Source organism: Eublepharis macularius, chromosome 18 (genome assembly GCF_028583425.1).
Source record: "Eublepharis macularius isolate TG4126 chromosome 18, MPM_Emac_v1.0, whole genome shotgun sequence".
In the NCBI taxonomy this organism is placed as follows: domain Eukaryota; kingdom Metazoa; phylum Chordata; class Lepidosauria; order Squamata; family Eublepharidae; genus Eublepharis; species Eublepharis macularius.
This window is the reverse complement of record NC_072807.1, coordinates 14,550,306-14,570,852: the sequence shown is the minus strand read 5'-3', so window position 1 is coordinate 14,570,852 and position 20,547 is coordinate 14,550,306. Positions and strand designations below refer to the sequence as shown.

Genomic DNA, 20,547 nt, shown 5'->3' with positions numbered 1-20,547 from the left:
AGCACAGAGAATATCTGGATGGGGTGGGCAAATTTCAGGAAAATGCTGTACAAATTTGGTTACAGACGTTTTGCTGCATTTGCCTTAGCTTGCAGGGAATTTTGAGAACGGCGAGTGGACACCACCACAAAATGGCGTGCCATGCAGGCCGAGGCCAGTCGGAATGTTGGACGGTTCCAAGCCCAGTGTCATCCTATAATGGGGGCAGCTGTTTCTGAATGGTTGCTCCTTGTAGGCACAAAGATGATACCTCCTGGGTGCTTTTGAAGTATCTCCCACTCCAGTGAGGAGCGGGATTGGCTCTTTGCTTTGCAGAAAGACATTACAAATAAGAAACATATCGATGAGTACCCTGGTGGTGTTTGTTGTCTGGGTGGGGGGTGTTCAGGCAGAAATTCAACACATGCAGCATTCCTAAATTCGGAGAGCAATGGGAGTGCTCTGTAGTCATTGAGTAGAGGGTAGGTGTGTTTCTTCTATACTTTACAAAAAAGTAGTCCAGACTTTCTATGTGAAAATTCAAGAGAAACCCTACACTGTACTTCTTTTTGGATGTTTGGTTTAGTCAGGAGATGTGAAGCTCTAGCAAAAAGAAAAGCAAATGCAAAAGTAAAATACAAATGCAAAAGGAAAAGCCTAGGGGAAAAATTCTCTCAGAATGATAAAGACAAGCTTTTCTAAGCTTGTTCTCAGCTGCTTCCTAATAACAACATAAGACAGGCTACACACTGAGAAAATTGCTTTTGTTGTTTGAGTCCACAATCTTCTTGCCTGTTTAAGATTTTAACATCTTGCTCAGTATGTGAAAGAATCTCATACAGGTTTGGAAATATATTCACCAAATCAAGAAAAAGCTAACACATGAAAAAGTAGAGAAGCTTGTTTATCTCCATCCAACCTTCAGGTCTTTCAAGTCCGTGGAAGTAAAATAGAAAGATCAGAATCAGAAATTCATTCTGATTAGAGAAGAAATGTTATGGGTGCTGTGTTAAAGGATTATGTGTTGAAATGACATGATACAGGATTTTTGTCCACAGTTACTATAATATTTACTCTCTCTGCATATTGATATACTTCTGAGGAGTCTAGAAGCAGTTTGAAAGAATGATTGTTTCTTGAGGGGTATGCATACATGAACCTCATTTTCACCTCCAGTACTACAGGCTATTGTTTCTTCTACTTCTGATAAAAAGTGTTAAATGAGTAAGAAACTGTTTCCAAGTCTTACTTTATGTTTATGGTTTTTATCCCTTCTTATCTAGTAAAAAGATAAGCTGAGATATTTTTAAGGTACAGTAGCTAATTCCAGCATATCAAACAGTGGATATATCTAAATAGAACTAAGGTATTTATATTTCTGTACACCAAAAGTTTAAATTTATGTGTTAAGTTGTGGTGGTGGAGAGTGCCCTTAAGTCATAGCTGACTTATGGCGACCCCTGGTGGGATTTTCATGGCGACTAACAGAGGTGGTTTGTCATTGCCTGCCTCTGCAAGCCTGGTCTTCATTGGAGGTCTCCCATCCAATTACTAACCAGGGTTGACCCTGCTTAGTTTCTGAGGTCTGATGAGATCAGGCTCACCTGGGCTATTCAAGTTGTACATGATGCATTCACGTTCCTTGTGTTCCTTAAAGCAGTAACGTTTTCATTTGACATGAAAATAAATATTACATGTATGTTCATTGTGCCTTAAGTTTACATTTACTTCTGAGCAAAAAAACAAGTATCTTCCCCCTCCCCACTCCCTTGGCTTCAAACTTTCTGGACGCTTTATTTCTCATTGAAAGTCTGGCAGAACAAACGGGAGACCTTCCAACAGTGAGTTGAGCAACAGCACAAATACTAACACTGTACAGTATTACTGTTGACTTCTCTCCAATGAAGGTGGTGGCTGGACAGCTTCAAGCTTTCCTGGATGAGGCAAATTCTTCAGGTCCCTTCTGGCCTGGTTATGGTACTGAAACATCCTTGGTCGCCAAACTCTTGTTGAGTCTCCCCTGAACCTCTTACATAATATCTTTTATTGAAATTTTTAACATAATTATAAAACCTACAGTTACAACGGAAATGAAAAGAACTAGATAGAAGTATAGAAAACAGAAAGAGGAATGGAGAAAACAGAGTACAAGGAAAATAAAGAGAGAGAAAAACTAATTAGTAGGAATATATACCAATTTTCCATTTGAAGCAATCAAAAGCTGATACTTATTCTAAACTAAATTTAACTTTAACAGTTAATTATCTCTCCTTTCTAATCTTCAAAAGAGCGTATCATTAGTTCTTCTTGATCTATTTCGAACATAAAGACGGTAAGAGGTTTCTATGTAAATAAATATTTATCTACAGTCTTTAATCAAAAATGTCAATATAACCAGCACAACATAATCAAAAAGTCTTCGGAAAAATTTCTACCTTTGAAGCCTTCATAACGAAATCATTAGTAGTCAAAAGCATATCTATTCTTAAATATACTTTGTCTTTCTAAAAAGAAAATATATTCTTTAACAGAGCTATTTTTAATCACTGGACAACTGGACCCAAATTATCTATCAAATCAAAAAAGGGCTTTGATAGTTTACCTTGTGAGATCCTAATACTGCTTTCTGAAAGCCTAACTCCTGGAGCTCTTGAGTGACTTTCAGTACCATTGATTGTAGTATTGTTCCAGAGCACCCTTCTGATCTGAGATTGGGAAGCCCCATTTTGCAGGTTTTTCAAATCCAATCAAAGATCGGTAGATTTTTCAAAGCCAAAGTTTGCTAGGGGGTGCTTGCTTCACCAATGCGCATGCACGGCTTTCTTGCCAAAACAGCGCTGGGACATGGCGCCCCCCCACCCTCCAGTTCCTTTTTTTGCCACCAACCAGCAAGGTTCTGCTCGTTCCGCTCATGCCTAGAAGGAAGGAGGAAAGAGAAAGAATTGTGAGATCATCCTTTTATTATGGCTGATAAAGCTCTCTTTAAAAGGAGTGTGACTTGCGCCATGAAGATGTCTAAAACAGACAGCCATTCCATCTGTCTCAAGTGCCTGGGGAAAGCGCATACTGTGCAAACTTGTGAGCACTGCTGAAATTTTACCCCCAAGGCCAGAGCAGAAAGGGCCAAGAGGCTCAGAGCTCTGTTGTGGGATCTGAAGGATATGGATCCAAGAAGTATGGATCTGAAATGTATGGATCCGAAGAGTTTGGATCCGAGGATTATGGATCGATCTGTGACAACATCGGAGTTTGCACAACCCCCTTGCAAGAAGGCTAAGCATAAGACCAAACATTTAAAGTCTTATATCAAACCAGTAACAGTTGTTTCCAGGAGCAGACCTCGGACATCATCCTTTCATTCAAGATCCCCATCTTATCACTCTTCAACTGAGGAATGAGAGCTGCAGAAGGGCTTTGCCCCTGAACAGCAATGGCAATCTGATCCTGAGGACCAGCACTCCTACTATTCTCATAGACAATTTTGGTCACGTCAGGCTCCATCAAAGTATGGTCTAGATCATGGAGAGCCCTATCGCACGCACTCAGTTGCATCGGGCTTTGACACATTCAAAGAATACAGAGTGTCTAGATCCCCCTATGAAATCCCTGAATCAGCACTGTCTTACCAGCTCTCAGAGGGGGGTAGGGAAAGGAGCCCCAGCCTGGCATCAGACCCTTCCCCCGATGAAGTAGTAATGGGAACTGGCCAAATCTCTCCCAGTGAGGACTATTGCCTATATATGGAGCAAATGCTACAGATGGCGTGCTCAGTGGAAATGGAAGTTTCAGCTGTAGATCCCAAACCGAAAGACAAGATCCTGCAACATCTCTACTCAGGGAACCCCTCTAATGTGGCCTTCCTTATCCTCAAGGGTCTAGTGGAGCTGATCAACCCATCCGACTTCTAAAAAGTCAGAAGGTCTTTATAAGACTAAGGAAGACATTTGCATTTTTCTGTTCAGTCACCCTCCTCCATCATCACTGGTGACAGAAGAGATGCAAACACGCCAGAGGCAGGGATCCCGTACTGCTCCAGTTGATAAAGAAAGCAAAAAGTTGGACTCATTGGGAAGGAAGCTGTACTCTTCTGCAGCTCTCAATGTGAAAATAGCAAATCACACAGCTATCATGGGAGCTTATCAAATTTTCTATGGAACCGACAGACATCTTTCCTTGAAAAATTACCAGATCAAAAAATATTAGTCATGGTCATCCAGGAAGAGGCCTTGAAGCAGCAAATTAATGTGGGATGCAGTTCAGCCGACATAGTATCTTCTGTGGTTTTGAGAAGGCATGCTTGGCTGCATACCACAGCCCTACCCTTGGAGACAAGAAATAAGATTGAGGATCTTCCATTCGAAGGGGCAACATTATTTTCAGCCAAAACTGATGATTACCTTTCTCAAAAGAGAAAAGATCGCCAAACGGCACATTTCTATGGTGTACTTCCACCCAGATAGCCAACATCTCAATAGTACAAGTACAGGTAACAGCAACCCTATAAAGGGAAACCATATCGCTACCAGCCGTATTCTCATTACTCATATAGACAATCCCAGTCGCAGCAGGGACAATACCAGAGGAGGCGGTCCAATAACCACTTGGCAAAGCCAGCAACTTGCAAGCGACCTTGACCAAGGAAGTGCAAGGGCAGAAGCAGTTCTGACTGGAATTGGAATGACCTGTCATGTTTGGGAATAAACTGGACAATTTTTCGTTGGCTTGGGAAGAAGTTACCTCTGACAAATGCGTTTTACAGATTGTTAAATTTGATTATAAAGTTGAGTTTACCCGTTACCCGGTTCAGACTCTCCCTGATTTTTCCTCTCACTCCCCTTCGGATAAGTTACAAGCAGAAATAGTGGAGCTAGTTCCTCCTTGATGACTCTTGGTGGGGATTCTGTTCCAAAATGTTTTTGGTAGATAAGAAAGATGGAGGTGTGAGGCCCATCTCAGGGCATTGAACAAACACATATGCACCAAAAAGTTTAAGATGATGACTCTTAATATGGTTTTACAGCTGTTAACCTATACCACATAGTTTGTGGTACTGGACTTAAAGGATGCGTATTTCCATATCACAATCCACCTATCTCATAGAAGTTTCTTATGTTTTATTTGTAATAACATTTTCCAGTACCAGGTGTTGCCCTTTGGCCTCTCTACGACCCTTAGGGTCTTCACGAAATGCATGGGTGAACTTGTAGCAGCTTACCTGAGGAAGTAGGGATGTTCCATCTACCCCTGTCTTGATGACTTGCTCCTGACAGTCTCATCCTGTGAATACCTGCAGAGATATGTAGAGCTAGTGGTTGATACCTGTAATAATTTGGGACTAATTGTAAACTTCAAGAAGTCTTCCCTTACACCATCCAGAAAGATGCAATTTATTGGGGCTGTCTTGGACACCACTAAGATTAGAGGCTTCTTACCTCGGGAGAGGTCAGATGGAATCAAGAGGATGGTGGAGCATTTTAGCTGCTGTAAGTTTCAATCGGTTTTGAATGTTCAAACCCTCTTGGGTTTGATGGCAGGCACTACATTGGTCACCCCCTTGGCTAGACTACACATGCGCAAACTACAGTTGTGTCTTTTGTCAGTACATGATTTTGAGTCCCAAGATCTGAGTAAGAGATATTCAATCCTGAGAGCAGTGATTAGATCCTTGAGCTGGTGGAAAGATGGCAGGAATCTACTGAAGGATGTAGAATTTGGTTCACAACAGATAGACATTACTGTCTCTACTGATGCTTCCATGATGGGGGTGGGGGTGGGGGGCTCACTGTGGTACACTGAGCACCTATGGGAAATGGTTAAGACACGAGAGTCAATTACATATTAGCGTTTTGGAACTAAGCATGATCCATTATGCCCTTATCGCCTTTTCAGATACCATCAGTCAAAATAAGGTCCAAGTGTTGACAGACAATTGCACGGCTGTATTTTATTTGAACAAACAGTGAGGCATCACCTCCAGAATCCTGTGTAAAGAAGCATTGATTATTTGGGAATGGGCAGTAGAAAGAGGTATCTCCCCACAGGCCGTGCATATACTTGGAGCCGCGAATTGAGCAGGCTGAATGCAAAGAACCACAAATGGTCCCTAACAGATGTTTACCTGAAACCAGTGTTCAAGAGCTGGGGCCATCCCAAGATAGATCTCTTTGCAAAAGAAGGGAATCAGAAGGCTCTGAGATTTTGCTCCAGGGGAGGATAGGATACAACTCATAGGGGATGCCTTTCAGATGATCTGGGAGGGACACCTCTTTTATGCGTTTCTCCCCCATTCCCTTGATTGCCAGAACAGTCAGCAAGATTCAGACCACATATTCTGATAATACCCTTTTGGCCCAGACAACCCTGGTTCGAGCATGTGATGCAACTTTCCCAGGGCTTTCTGTATCACTTTGGTTTGGAACCGGATCTGCTGACAGACAGAAGTGTATGGTATCACGACCTACCTAGACTGAAGCTAACAGCATGGCACATAATGTAACAGGAGCCCTTTCTGAGAAAGTAACTGAGGTCGTACTCAGTGCTAGGAGGGAAAATACTAGGAAGTTCTATGCGTTCAAGTGGGAATGCTTTAGTCACTGGGTGGATCAGAAAGGATTAGAACCCTTTAAATGTCAAATCTCAGACAAATTGGATTTTTACTATCTCTCAAGGATGATGGACTCTCTTAACTCATCCATCAAGGTGTACCTAGCTGCCATTTCAGCTTTTCACCCCAGAATCGATGGAAAGGTAGGTTTTCCCCATAGCATTACCAAGTTATTCCTGAAGGGTCTTCAAAATATGTTCCCACATGTTAAGGAAATAATTCCTCAGTGGTCTCTACAGCTAGTACTGGCAGAGCTGATGCAACCCCCGTTCGAACCTTTAGCTAATTGTGATCTTAGATTTTTGTTAATGAAGGTTGCCTTTTTAGTGGCCATGACCTCTAGTAGAAGAGTGAGTGAGCTGGTAGCATTGTGATCCAACCCTCTCTTTTTGAAAATTTAGAAAGGGAAGGTGGTTCTGAAAACGGACCTTAAATTTAGGCCTAAGGGTAGCAAATCAGTTTAATTTAACCCAGGACATTGTTGTTCCGATTTTTTTTTCCTGCACCATCTACGGACTCTGAGAGGGCACTACACTCCTTATATGTTCACAGGGCTCTACTATTTTATTCGCATCATACTGCAGCACTTAGAAAGGACAAACATTTATTCGAATGTTATGCTGGGCCTAAGAAGGGGATTAGGGCTACAGCTCAGTTGATAGCATGGTGGGTGACATCGACCATTAGACAGTGTTATGATATGGCTCACTTACTTTGTCCTTTAGAAGTGAAGGCTCATTCACCAAGGGGCCAGGCATCTTCTGTGGCATTCCTGAAGCGAGTTCCTATACGAAATATCTGCAGTGCAGCCACATGGTCTTCATCAGACACATTTGTGAAGCACTATGTCCTGGACGTGATGGAGAGACGAGAATAGCTGTGGGACAGGCTATACTTAGTTCGTGGTTTCAATAAAGATCTCACCCACCTCCAGGTAAAAAGCTTGGTAGTCTTCCATGTGGGACTGCACAGAAGACGGACAATGAAAACAGAGTTGCACTTACTGTAACTGCTGTTCATTGACGTCTTTTGTGCAGGCACACATACCCTCCCTCCTAACCTGCTGTGCTCTTCAATACTTACCTTTGAGGGACCAGCGGCTCAGGAGAAACTGGAGGGGGGGGGGTGCCGCCTCCCAGTGCCATTTTGGCAGGAAAAGCCACACATGTGCACTGATGAGGCAAGCGCCCCCTAGTGGACTTAAGCTTTGAAAAACCTACTGATTGGCAGGCCTGCATGTGCGCAGTCTCATGTGTGCCTGCGCAGAAAACGTCAGTGAACAGTTACGGTAAGTGCAGCTCTGTTTTCTTCTCAATCTATTTCAAACATAAAGTCCGTAAGAGATTTCTATGTAAATAAGTATTTATCCACAGTCTTTAATCAAAAATGTTAATATAACCAGCACAGCATAATCAAAAAGTCTTTGGAAAAATTTCTACCTTCGAAGCCTTCATAACTAAATCATTAGTAGTCAAAAGCATATCTATCCTTAAATATACTTTGTCTCTCTAAAAAGTAAATATATTCTTTAACAGAGCCATTTTTCGATCTCCGGACAACAATTATCCATCAAACCAAAAAGGGCTTTGGTAGTTTACCTTGTGAGATCCTAATATTGCTTTCTGAAAGCCTAACTCCTGGACCTCTTGAGTGACTTTCAGTACCATTGATAATGGTATCGTTCCAGAGCACCCTTCTGAGCTGAGATTGGGACGCACCATTTTGCAGTGGTTCCAGTCCTACCTGGAGGGTGGGTTACAGAAGGTGGTGCTGAGGGACTTCTGTTCAGTCTCTTGGCCTGCAGGGTCTCACAAGGTTCCATCTTGTCCCTTACGCACTTCACCATCTACATGAAACCACTGGGCGAGGTCACCTGGTGTCTTAGGCTGGGTTATCCACCAATATGCAGATGACACTCAGCTGTATCACGTGCTTCTGGTTGGTCCCAGGGAGGCTATAGAAATCTAAAACTGGTGTCAGGAGGCAGTTTTGGAGTGGATGTAGGCTAGTAAACTGAAGCTTAATCCTGGGAAGTCAGAAGTGCTACTGGTGAGTGGGATGAAGTTGCACCCCCCTTGAAGGAACAGGTCCATAATCTGGAAGTGCTCTTGGACCTGGGCCTACTGCTGGATAAGCAGAGGGCAGCTGTGGCCAGGAGTGCCTTTTACCACCTTCGAGTGGTTAGCTAGCTGCTGCCAGGATGTTGACTGAAGTGAGTTGTAGGCACTGGGGTGTACAGCAGGAAAATTTTTATTATAACTGGATCTGGGCTTCAGGGAGGAAATTTTTCCCGTGATTGCTTATTTCCGGGTAGGACATTACCGTTTTGTATTCAGATCCATGTGCTTTTTTAATGTTCTGGAGTTCCAGGACCTTTATTTTCAATGGGGAATATGTGAGGGTCTAGGGCAGCAGTTTATAAAGATGGCACCAAATTTGCGCAGATCACATTCCACTCTAATCTAAAGCCGGCGCCCCCAAGCTTCAATCTGCTTGAACAAAGGAGGAGGATTTTACAGACCCCCCCCAAAGTAGGCCCCCCTCTCTCTGAGCAGCTGCACTAAACTCCCAACTAATCCCTAAAATAGCCATCAAGCAACAGACAGGAGGAGAGCTCCAGTGAAATGTCCCCAAAATTGCAGGAGAGGTTTTTCTGCCTGTTCGGCAAAGAACCTCCAAGTTTCCAGGAGATTGGACAAAGGGTTTGAATTCTACGGGCCCTTGAACAAGCCCAGGTGTTCTACTTTCAGAGGGAAAACACCTCTCCATCCCATAATGGACAGGGAAGGAGAACGGCAGCTCTCTGCAATTTGGGATTGGTTGGAAGTCTGCGCTCCTCCTTTGTGAGGGTTTGATTAGGAGTGAGAAACTCCATTGTTCAGGAAATCAGTAGAATAAAAAAATGCTCTTGTTGCATGGCTGATAAACCCCTGAACCTGGGGGGTGGGTGGGAACCCTTGATATTTTTGGGGAGGGTGTTTCTTTATTTCTAAGCATCTTGGATTTGTGTTACCATTCCAAAAAATCATTTCTGTGTATCTTTTCAGCTCAGGAATTCCATTATACACACTTCTGGTAGGTACCTGGTTACTCCAGTCTTGGCTTGTCTGCACTGGCACAGTTCATGGCGCTGGTGCTGACCTTTAATGCTCTATGGGACCTACATAAATGAAGGACTGCCCGCATCCTTATGAATCTAGCTAACCACTAAGGTCATCTTTGGAGGCCCTGTTTTGGATGTTCATACTTTCTGAGATTAGGTGGGTGGCAACCCAGGGAAGGGCCTTCTTGGTAGTGGCACTAAAACTCTGAGGATGATTTGTCTATCCCCTTCTGTTGCCATCTTCCACCAATGGGTGAAACCTTTTCTTCATTACCATTCCCTCAGTAATCCCTCCTTCCTGGCCAATGTATTTTAGCTCTGGTTTTAATGGTTTTTAAGATAGGATTTTATTACGTACTTTTTAATTTGTTAGCTGCCTTGAGGGCCCTCATTGAGGCCAAAAAGGCAGATCATAAATGTTGTAAAAGGAAAAAAAAAACATAGATTACGTTCGTGTATCACACTCACTAACTTCAGTACAGGCTGCAGAGGAGACATTCATGAATATAGTGTGCATGTCATTTTAAGTAGAAGCAAAAGTAGTCTGCAAACCCAGTCGGGAAAGTCTGAATCCGTCTGAAGACCTCTTGGAAAAAGATTCCAAATATTCTTCCTTGCTGCCCCTTATTCCTGGTGTTGCTTCGGGGAGCAGTTCTGCGGTGCCACTTCTCCCTTGGTTTCAACCCCCATTTTTATAAACTTGGACTAGTCTTTCTTCACAGCCTAAGTGAAGCCACAATATAAAATGTAAAACGCCGCGGGTGCTGATGGCACTGCAGTAGTAATAATTGTCTTTTATGCTTTCATTTGTCCTCAAGCAAATGGTGATGAGCCTCCGAGTTTCGGAGCTACAAGTGCTGCTGGGATACGCGGGAAGGAACAAGCACGGTCGCAAACACGAACTCCTTACAAAAGCCCTGCATTTGCTCAAGGCTGGCTGCAGTCCTGCTGTCCAAATGAAAATCAAGGAACTGTACAGGCGCCGCTTCCCTCAGAAGATCATGACTTCTGCAGACCTGTCCATCCCCTCCGTTCATTCGAGTTCCATGCCAGCCGCTTTGTCGCCCTCTGCCATTCCACAGCTCGGTTACGACGGCCACCCTGCGACGTCTCCATTGCTTCCCGTTTCTCTCCTGGGACCTAAACATGAACTGGAACTGCCCCACCTTACCTCAGCACTCCACCCCGTCCATCCAGACATAAAGCTTCAGAAGTTACCCTTTTACGACTTGCTGGATGAATTGATAAAGCCAACCAGTCTAGGTGAGGTTTTAATGCATCTTTTTTTAAAAAAAAAATGCCAATGTAGTACATCGGATGGCAGGAATATAAAAGGTCTTTAAGCCAGAGAAGATGTTGTGAAGAAATAGGGTTGCGTAGCTCCTTCACCTATCTCCTTAGGAATGATCTGATGCAAAGTTTTGGCCCCAAGAACGTACTCCTGTTTCTAAAGGGTTTATTCTAAAGAGAGAAAGAACATTGCTTGTACTACAGCTATGTGAGTTGCATGTTTTTATACCGCTGCGGGTGACTTTAGTAGCCACATCCCCAGAGGTGGTTTTAATGAAGTGTTCATTTGGATAACATGCAATGGTGCTTCTTTGCAAAGGTCTAGGTTCAGTCATAAAAAATTTATAGTAGATAATCCATTCCAATGATCAGTTAAAAAGTCCTAAATGAATGCTTTGTCAAAATCTAGCATTTGTGGTACTGCCTTTTATTAGGAGGGATAACGAATGGTCACCTTTAAAATCAGTCTGCCACAATTTTATCAGAGAGCGCAGGGCGGCATACATAGTTTTCCCTTCCTCCATTTTATCCTCCTAACAATCCTGTAATGCAGGGTGGTGCCCATGGGCAACCAAGGCACCCACCAACACCTTTCCTAGCGCTCACCAAGTGCTTGCAGAAAGTGGGGGCCAAGTGGGGCTATTGCCCAGCAGGGCTTCTGATTGGTCATTGGAGATTTGTTTGGATGTGCAGGTTTTTAAAAACATTGCCTTGGCCGCTGCTGCCACCATAGCACAAGGATCTTCACTATATGACTGAAGGTAAGCAACGGCAGCCATCGTGGCTGGTGCCACCTCCTGCATCTGCCATTTTTTGGCAACCATGTTGTAGCTGTGCCCACCTTCCTATGTCAGAATTCTAAAGGTGACTGTAGTCTCGAAAAGGTGGGGGAGCCCTGCTGTAATGTATATTTGGCTGAGAAGTTGTGGCTGGCTTAGAGTCATTCTCTGTTTCATTACTGGGGTTTAGAATCTCGGTCTTCCAGCCTGTAGGCCAACCACTTAAGCATTGCTACTTATTGATAGTCATCAACTGTGATACACATTTGAAATCTTTGAATCCATTAATTTAGCTTTACTAATTGGTATACCAGCTATTTGCTTACACGATGTTCACTTTCCCTCATATAAATTATGTTAGTCTTTGGGACAGATTGGTAACTTGAGCCAGACTGACAGTTCATCTTGCTGCCAGTAGCACTCCAGAGTTTCCATTAGAGCTATGTCTTCCTCTGTGTGTTCTACGCCACTTGACAGCTCTTAGGGAGCAGTTCATCCCGCAGAGTTGTTGGAAAGGGCTAATGCAGGCTTGGGAGAGTGGCTGCAGTAGTCCGTTCTTTTGTGGGTTAAAGATTGGAATGTGTGTACCAGACTCTTCCAGTCTGGGTTACAGCCAGCCTGCAGGATGTCTGGCTTTCTTTCTCTGGAGAGATTCGAACAAAAGAAAAAGAATATTTGAATATAAGTAAAATTATTGAATATAACTAAAAATATGAATTAGAAACACCGGTACAAAATTTAGTAAATTGATTAGAAATACAAAAGTTAGATTAAAAGCATCCTTGATATGGTTCTACGTATAAGTACTAGATCTTGTATATATACATAATACATTCACTAATATACAGTTACCATAGTACCTTTCATCGCCATGTATACAGAACCAAAAAACCGGACACGTCGTGGCCCAAAGGCCTTCGATAGTGATATGATAATTTCACAGTCAGCACCTCATCAATGTATTACATAAAACATTCCTGGCTTAGCACACAATAAACGCTGAGATGATAAAACAACATGGAGTGACTTCTTCAAATTTCTGCCCCAGAACAGTATGCAATAAAGTCAGGACAATGCATCTAAGTAGTTGTTATTCCTTTGCCTATAAATCTTGTATCGCCAGGTCAAGAATATATAAAGTTCAAGGTGGAGTGCTAGATACTGACCGAGGTGAGGATGCGAGGGAGACTGTGTTGTGGAATGCATGGTGTTTCTCTCCTGCTGTCTGAATTCCACGTACCTTTATAAAATGTATGTTAATGAGGGAGGAGGAGAGATCTATTACGTCTAATTTCTGCCTTTACTGATTGCTGTGCATTATGTTATCACCTTCGTGTATAAAAGCACAGTGGAGTTTGATTGTTTGCAAGACAATCAATCCACTCTTTAATGTCTAAGAGAACAGGATGGCTGACTTAGATTCTGAAGCTAAGAATAGCAGGAAATTATCTGTTTACTACTAAACCATTTTCAGCTCTTCTCCCCTTGATTCTTTGCTCACAAAGTTAATAAAAAGGCCATGGTTACGTTGACTGCAACCAACTTAGAGGGATTTACGTTCAGTCTGGCCCCAGGAGGGCCGTTGACAGGCCTGGTTTTCTAATGAGAAGTCTGGGTATGCAATCCTGACTCAGTGGACCGTGGTATCTGGGGCACAGTTGCTTTAACCATTGCAAAGTTTATAGCTACTTTAACTACAGCAACTTCTAGCACCCTTCTCTGATTTAAGCTAATTTGCACTGAGGAAAGCTTTATACAAGGATCTGCAGCCCTCCTGAATATTCATTGCGTACTGCAGTAAAGGTTACCTGCTTCCCTTTGAAGTAGTCATCTTTAAGTCTACTGGTTTCCCCCCCACAAGTTCTTGCAAGTATAAAATACATCCAGTACGCTCCCTTGCAGTTGGCAGGGTTTCTCCCTCCCTATCACAGAACAAGATTGAACAGCCTGCTGTTTTCAAAGGACTTCTCTTGGGGTTTTGTCAATAGGGTCTGTTAGTGTTAACGAGTGCCAAGCAAAATGGGCTAAAAACATTCGCTTCTCCCACCTTTGAGAGGGTGATGCTCCATTAACTGTCCATACAAGCTTATAAATTCATCTGAAGTAAATCATTTTAAAGGGATGATGTTTGTGTATGAGATTCTTCTCTGGGTCCTTCAAGAGGCTTTCTGGAGAAGCTATGTTTGTTCTGTGCTTTTTTAAAAAAAGGATTTATTAAAGCTTTGGTTTGCGTGCAAGCATATTAAGCTGCTTTTGCGCTATTCCTCTGTTGTTAATGCTGGAAGTAATTTTGACTTGTCAGCAGTGCTTTTTTTCTAAAAAAATGTTTAGGGGTACTCTCAGTTTGACTCAAGAAAATCACCATTTTATAGTTCAAATCGGAAAAAATAAATGCAGTCAATGGACAAAATTACCAAGCACATGCTCACTCTTTACGTGGTCAACAGAAGACGGAGCCGTGTGCCCACTCTCCACGTTGTCTACAGCAGACGCTGTATCACACAACACCGTTGTCGCATCTTTTGTTTTTACAGAGTCATTCACTTTACACTTCTTTGCTGGCTGTGATGATGTAAAATAGTAATTTTCCTACTCATATTGAAATACTGCCACTCAATGAGGTTATACGCCAAACTTTCATCAGTAAAACACCACACTACTTCACAGATCAAACACTCGCTTCCATCTGAGACTCAGGAAACACCATGAAAGGAAATGATGTCAGAAGACTGTCGGTGATGAGAATTATGGGTATTGCCAACCAAGCCCCTCTATAGTGACACGTGTGCACAACCAAAGAGTTTCGGTGTAGACAAACTCCTTGTGCAAAATGTACACAAATACACAAATTGGTCGCCGCCATCGGGGGTAGCAACAAGACTGACCAATCACTGTACTAGATTCCAACTACCAGAGCTCCAAGTGGCTTAGAGGAGACCTGTTTGTATTTGTCTGCACCCTAACGATCACCGATTATGCCAGCGATCTCGGCGGCGTGTTCAATGCTTAAAGACGTTCCTTTTTTTGTAAGACAAACAGCGCTCCTAGTGAGTTTAAATATAACATCTTTGTTGCCAACATACGCTACATAAAACTTAACAAATCACATAAACATCCATAATACGTTTGGAGATGGTTTAGCGGGAATTCCAACATTTTAAAATTTTTACTTTCTCCCATTCGATTCACAAAATGTTTAGGGGTATGCGTCCCCCTGCGTCCCCCCAGAAAAAAAGCACTGCTTGTCAGATGTACAGCATCTGCCTATACTGGGGTGGACGTAGCCATCTTCCACAGAGCCTTCCTCCAACTCAAGGGGCTCTTTAATTGGAGGAAGGCTTTATGTTCAGTAGAGGTGGTAATCATGGCTTCACAAGGCTAAAGGAATACTCTTCATTGAATGGAAATAGCTACCCATTAGGCAAGGGGCCTGGAAGAGTCTTTCAGGTTTCTGAATGACTGAACGATGAACTGGATTTCCAGCTCTGGTATCTGGTAACAAAGAAGACAAAACTTTGAAATTTCAAATGACAATTGACCTGATTTTTGTTTTTGATTGGTCAAATTATCTAGACAAAAATCCATATGTGTTTTGAATCTTCTTTAAAATATAAGTTTGGGAATGAATTACAGTATGAAAAAGTTAAGACGTTTGTTTGCTGTATGGATAAATCTCAGATGCTCTGAGGAATTTTCTTATAGTGATATATATTTACAAGTCTGGGCTAGGTTTTAGAGGCTTAAGCTAGTGAAAGCAAACCTGTAGAAACATGTTGCACTGGGCAAGTTTGTTTGCTCTAGCTCAGCTTGCTCAAGAGGAAGTAATTACAGTATATGGCCATTATGTTAATTGTATCCTGTTCCTGGCAGCCAGGATTTGTTTTCCATTTTTTGAAATGAAAATTGTTTCAGATCTTAAGGAAAAATTGTATACGCTGAAAATCCACATGTCCAGTTGATAGACCATTAGAAATTTAATGCTGGTGACCAGTAGAAAAGACCCGTACCCTCCACTGTAGAAGGAATACATTTTTAAACAGTTGGCAACACAAGAGTACCTTTTTAAGAAATGGCATCAGTTGTGTATCTTGTGTCTGGGTGTTGTGCATTTGGGAGGGGAAGGGTCACATTGCATGAGAACAGATGTGAACATGTGATAGATGTTTGGGATATGACTGTTTTCATGTACTGGTAGACATCTAGCTAGATCCAGTTTTGTTTTAAAAAAATTCTAGCCAAAGCAATCAAAGCAATAACCATAAAATAAGTGACAGCTCAGACTGTCCAAACTCACACCTAAAGAAATAATTGAGCCCAATCAAAGTAAGTCCTCATTAGTCCTAGTAGGGTTGCCAGTTTTGGATTGAGAAATTCCTACAGTTTGGGGGGTGGGGGTTGGAGCCTTGGGGAGGGCAGGATTTAGGAAGAGGGTGGACCTCAGCAGGATATAGTGCTATACAGCCCACCCTCCAAAGCAGCCATTTTCTCCAGGGGAACGGATCTCTGTTGCCTGGAGATTAATTGCGATTCCAGGAGCTCTCCAGGTCCTACCTGGAGGTTTGCAACCCAAGTTCCTGCAGAGACAGCTGTTCTTCCCAAAAAAAGTCAGCAGTAATTGGAGTTAATTTGTAAAGGCAAGTTGGAACAGAACAGCCGTGCAATTTGTCTAGCAGGCCATTTCACAAGGCAGGTGCCACTACTCAGAAAGATGGAGATTTTGTGGAAGCCATGTTCTCTTTATCTGGCACTTTGTCTCCAGCTTGAGATAACCAATTTCCAAGCCATTGGTGTTCACCAGTTTACTCCATTCTTGCAGTGATACTGTGGAAAAGTCTTGTCTTCATTTTTATAGACACATTACATAGGCTAAGTCACACCTTGACAAAGTTTCTTTGGATTTAGCAGCAACCCCCAAAATTAAGGAGCCCAGACCCATCCATACCAAATACATTTTTTAGTCATGTTAAGCAAGTTGAATGTTGCCTCTAAGTTATAACTGGGTTTGCCAAGCGGCATGGAGAAAAATGTCCTGTCCCTTTAATAGAAGATATTTATTTATCAGGTTAATGGGATGTTATTTAACTCGGGATGTTTTTAACTTCCGTGCTTGAAAAACTTCAGAAGTCCATTTCAATACGTTAAAACTTCTATTAAAGGGACAGAACATTATGGCAACCATAAATTCAGCAGATCAGGTCCTGCTCTAAGAGGTAAGAACATGGGTCAGTTGTGAAGAGCCAGGCTTTTACTGCGGTGGGCCCAAGGCTCTGGAGTGCCTTCCTGAATAAGGTGCAGAGTTGCTTCTTTCTCATCTAATTTCCAGCGGGGTGCAAAAATGCATGTGAGGAAGTTTTCCTGAAGAGGTGCAGCCCAGGAAAACTTGGTATCTTTTGCACAACCCCTTTGTTCTCCCTTTCAGGAACTAATCCCACATATATGTCACTTGGACATAAATTTCTGTAAGGGCGAGACCTTAAACATCAGCTTTGCCTACACCAAAGTAAATGGTCTTTGGGAAGAGACGTCAAAGATTTAAATGGTCAGTAGGTGGCGATCCCATTGAACAATGTAGAACCTTTAAGTATCTACGGTGTGACATTTAGTGAACCCCTCTCACGGAAAGCCCCCTTGGTGGTAACAAAATCCTCACATTTGAGAACTACCGGGGCCATCTTTAAATTTTACACCTCAAAAGGAGGATTTTTATTTGCGCCAGCCTTGAAACCGTTCTAGTGTAAGGTCATCCCACAGCGTCTGTAGGGTGCAGACATCTAGGGTTAGAATGACCATCTGACCTTGGCCGTGGAACCAATCCAAAATCTCTTTTTACCAATTGATGCCTGTTTTTGTATTTGTGGAGCTTCAGTCCCTGAAGACCATCCACACTATATTTTGTTCTGCCCTTTGTATACAGAGCCCAGAAATAAATTTCTTGGTGAAATCTTAAAATACAATAATTTTTCACTTGTGGTGGAAAAACTAGCCCACGCCTTTCCGATTTGGATCCATCTGTCTCTTAGACTAGCACAGTTCACCCTTGCAGCTAAAAAAAATCTGGGCTCGAGCTGTGCTTAATGGTTGAGACTCCTTCACCTGTGTATAACAAAGGTGCTAATGTTTTTTAACAACCTTTTAAATATTTTAACATTAGTTTTGTTTATTTTTCATATTTTACTCATATGCTTTGTTTGCTTGGTTGTGTTGGCCTTTGGCCGCATGCAATAAACGTTGTTCTGAGTTCATTAATTCTTCCCCAGTTTTTCACCATCTCCATCTTCTTTCCTCTGTCTTTGTCATCTTCTTTGTAAGCTCCTTAGGGCAGGGACTTGCCTTCTTGTGTTTTGTAAAGCATCATGCACTTTGACTGCAGTGTGTAATAAAAGCCCACTATTTGATTCAGCTGAATGTAAACAAAATGGGCCTATGTTAATGGACTCCGTTAGGGTAGCCATGTCAAGTTTTTGTTACCAACAGTAAGAACCCTATTACAGCATAAGCGTTTGCAAAATCAAGCCTTTTTTTGTTTAAGCTAATGTTGTAAGGCAAGCCGACTATGAATGCTGTGTAACTAGAATGGAAGTAAAGGAAGAATAATACCAAAAATAATACCAAAGAGCTATTCTTTTTTCATCTCAAGCATGAAGTCCTTGGGGCTGTGTGTGTGTGTGTGTGAATAGGATTCAAACAGGAGGCTTCACTTCAGTGATGCAGTAAATCTGGATCATAATCCAGTGTATAATCCTGTCCGACAAGCCTGAATGTAAAGCTGCTCATGATCTCCTTTGTTTGTGCTCTGATTTATTCAGGCAGCACTGAAAGTTGGCTTGAAGACTGAAAGACTTGTTGCTTCCTCTCCAGGCCAGGTTTCTCTGTCCCCAGCTCCCACCCTTGTGTGTGGGGGGGAAGTCTCTTACCTTTGCCCACCCCGCCAAACATAGCCACCCGCCTGCCTTCAGCTTTCCCCTGCTGTGGCAGGAGAGAGCAGAAGTTCCTAGCAAAAGCAAAGAAGATTGAGCTCTGTTTGCTGTTTGTAGCAGGGCTCATATCCTAGCAACGTATTAGCTCTGTGCTAGCAATTTTTCAGGGCATTCCTTTTAAGGGCTGACTCCGCCTTTCCCTCTTCCTCTTTTGAAACTCTGTAGCATTGTTTACAAGCTGAGGGCCACCTGAGCTTTAGGTGCCACTAGCAAACTTCAGGTCACAGTGGTGACCTGGGGCCCAGACTTGTGGAGGCCTGGTCTTGGTAGAATTTTGCATCCACACAACCCCAGGGTAGTTTTCTTTGACATGAAGAGGCGCAGCCCTGCTGTAGGAGAAAGAAGTAAAAAGTTGTCTTCATACAGAGGGATGCTGGAACATCACAAAGGAGCTAACTTCCGCAGCACATACACTAAAATTGGAACAATACAGAGAAGATTAGCATGGCCCCGCGCAAAGATGCCACAAAGGAGCTGGAAAGGTGGTCGATATTGTATGTCATCAAAATGTGAGACAGTGCCTTGCCAAAGAAACCATGACTACGCAGTGGCCCTAGCACCAGAGGGTGTGGCACCCAAAGGCGGTGAAGGTTTCCACTGAGATGACTGGAAGATTGCAGAGGCAAGCTTGTTGTCTGTAGGATGCATGAGACGTCACCTCTGAGTGTACTTGGGATCTCATTGCCGACTAACTCTTAGGGGAGGTTCCTAAAGGGCAAGAGAAGGCTGAGAGAGGGCCTTCAGAAAACAGTCAGCTTAGAGCCTTGGATTCTCTTCCAAGGCTGTGGCTTTTGCCATAGTTGCAAGGTACAGTCTTTGGCTAATAGAGAGCCCTTCAAAAACAAACCTGGCCTCTTCTGTCTTTCTTGGAAGTTAAGATATTCAGTGACAAGCTGGAACCATCCTAATAGAGACTAAGGAGAAAAAGAAAGCCACTTTTATTTATGATACCACCAGGAGGAAGATGATGCTGGAGAAAAAAGTTCAAGAACCCGAAGGAACCTCCCATTTCCACAGGTGATGGCTTTTTTTGCACGCAGGTGTGGAACAGGGTGTCCAAACATCTTAAGAGAGACTGTTGGCTGCTTGCATTACGTTGAGGCACTCCTATTATCTAGACATCCTCATATAGAGCATTTTCTCAGGGGTGCATCCCTCTTGTTTCCTCCAGCCATTCAGAGACTTCCAACTTGGCAACTTGATGTCGTTTTACAGGCCCTTACCTCTCCACCCTTCGAGTGTATCAGAATGCACTTGAAGTTTTTATTGTTTAAGGTCAGTTCTGATGGTGGTTATCTTATGTTTGAGTTGGGAGCACTCTTTAATTTGTCAGAGCCTCTGCATATTTAATGAAAAGTGATCCTAAGAGCTGATCCTTCCTTGCTGCCTAAAGTAGCCAACAAATCTAAACCATTACTACTTGAACAACAGTCGTATCCATGTGTTGAGACCTCTAATCTCCACCTGCCTAGAGGGCCCTGATTGTGGAATGGTAGCATTTCTGAGAATGCTACCTTGGACTTTAACAACAACTGCGCTTTATATACAGCTCTTCTAGACAGATTAGTCCCCCTTGCAGAGCAGTGAACAAAGCATTATTATTACCCCACAATACAGCGGGGGCTGAGAGGAGTGGCTTATCCAAGGCCACCTGCTAAGCTCATGGCAGTAGTGGGATTCAAACCAGCAGAGAGCTGATTCACAACCCAACCACTATGCTACAACAGCTCATCTGTTTGGCAACCTATTTTTTCTCCCAAGACCACGCATCTCAACGTTAGTACCACCATGGACATGACCACCAGCTTCTTCAGC

The 20,547-nt window shown here is 42.8% G+C and overlaps 1 protein-coding gene and 1 non-coding gene across 2 annotated transcripts in view; both read left to right on the top strand.

Moving 5' to 3' along the window:
* PIAS1 (protein inhibitor of activated STAT 1) overlaps positions 1-20,547 on the top strand; it is an 81,264-nt gene that overhangs the window by 27,903 nt on the left and 32,814 nt on the right. Inside the window, exon 2 of the mRNA XM_055002521.1 lies at positions 10,505-10,949. Coding sequence (XP_054858496.1) covers positions 10,505-10,949 — 445 coding nt within the window. The remainder of the gene's footprint in view (positions 1-10,504; positions 10,950-20,547) is intronic.
* Positions 19,122-19,227, top strand: LOC129345868 (U6 spliceosomal RNA). The gene has a single exon (XR_008598628.1). It is a non-coding gene; the product is annotated as a U6 spliceosomal RNA (small nuclear RNA).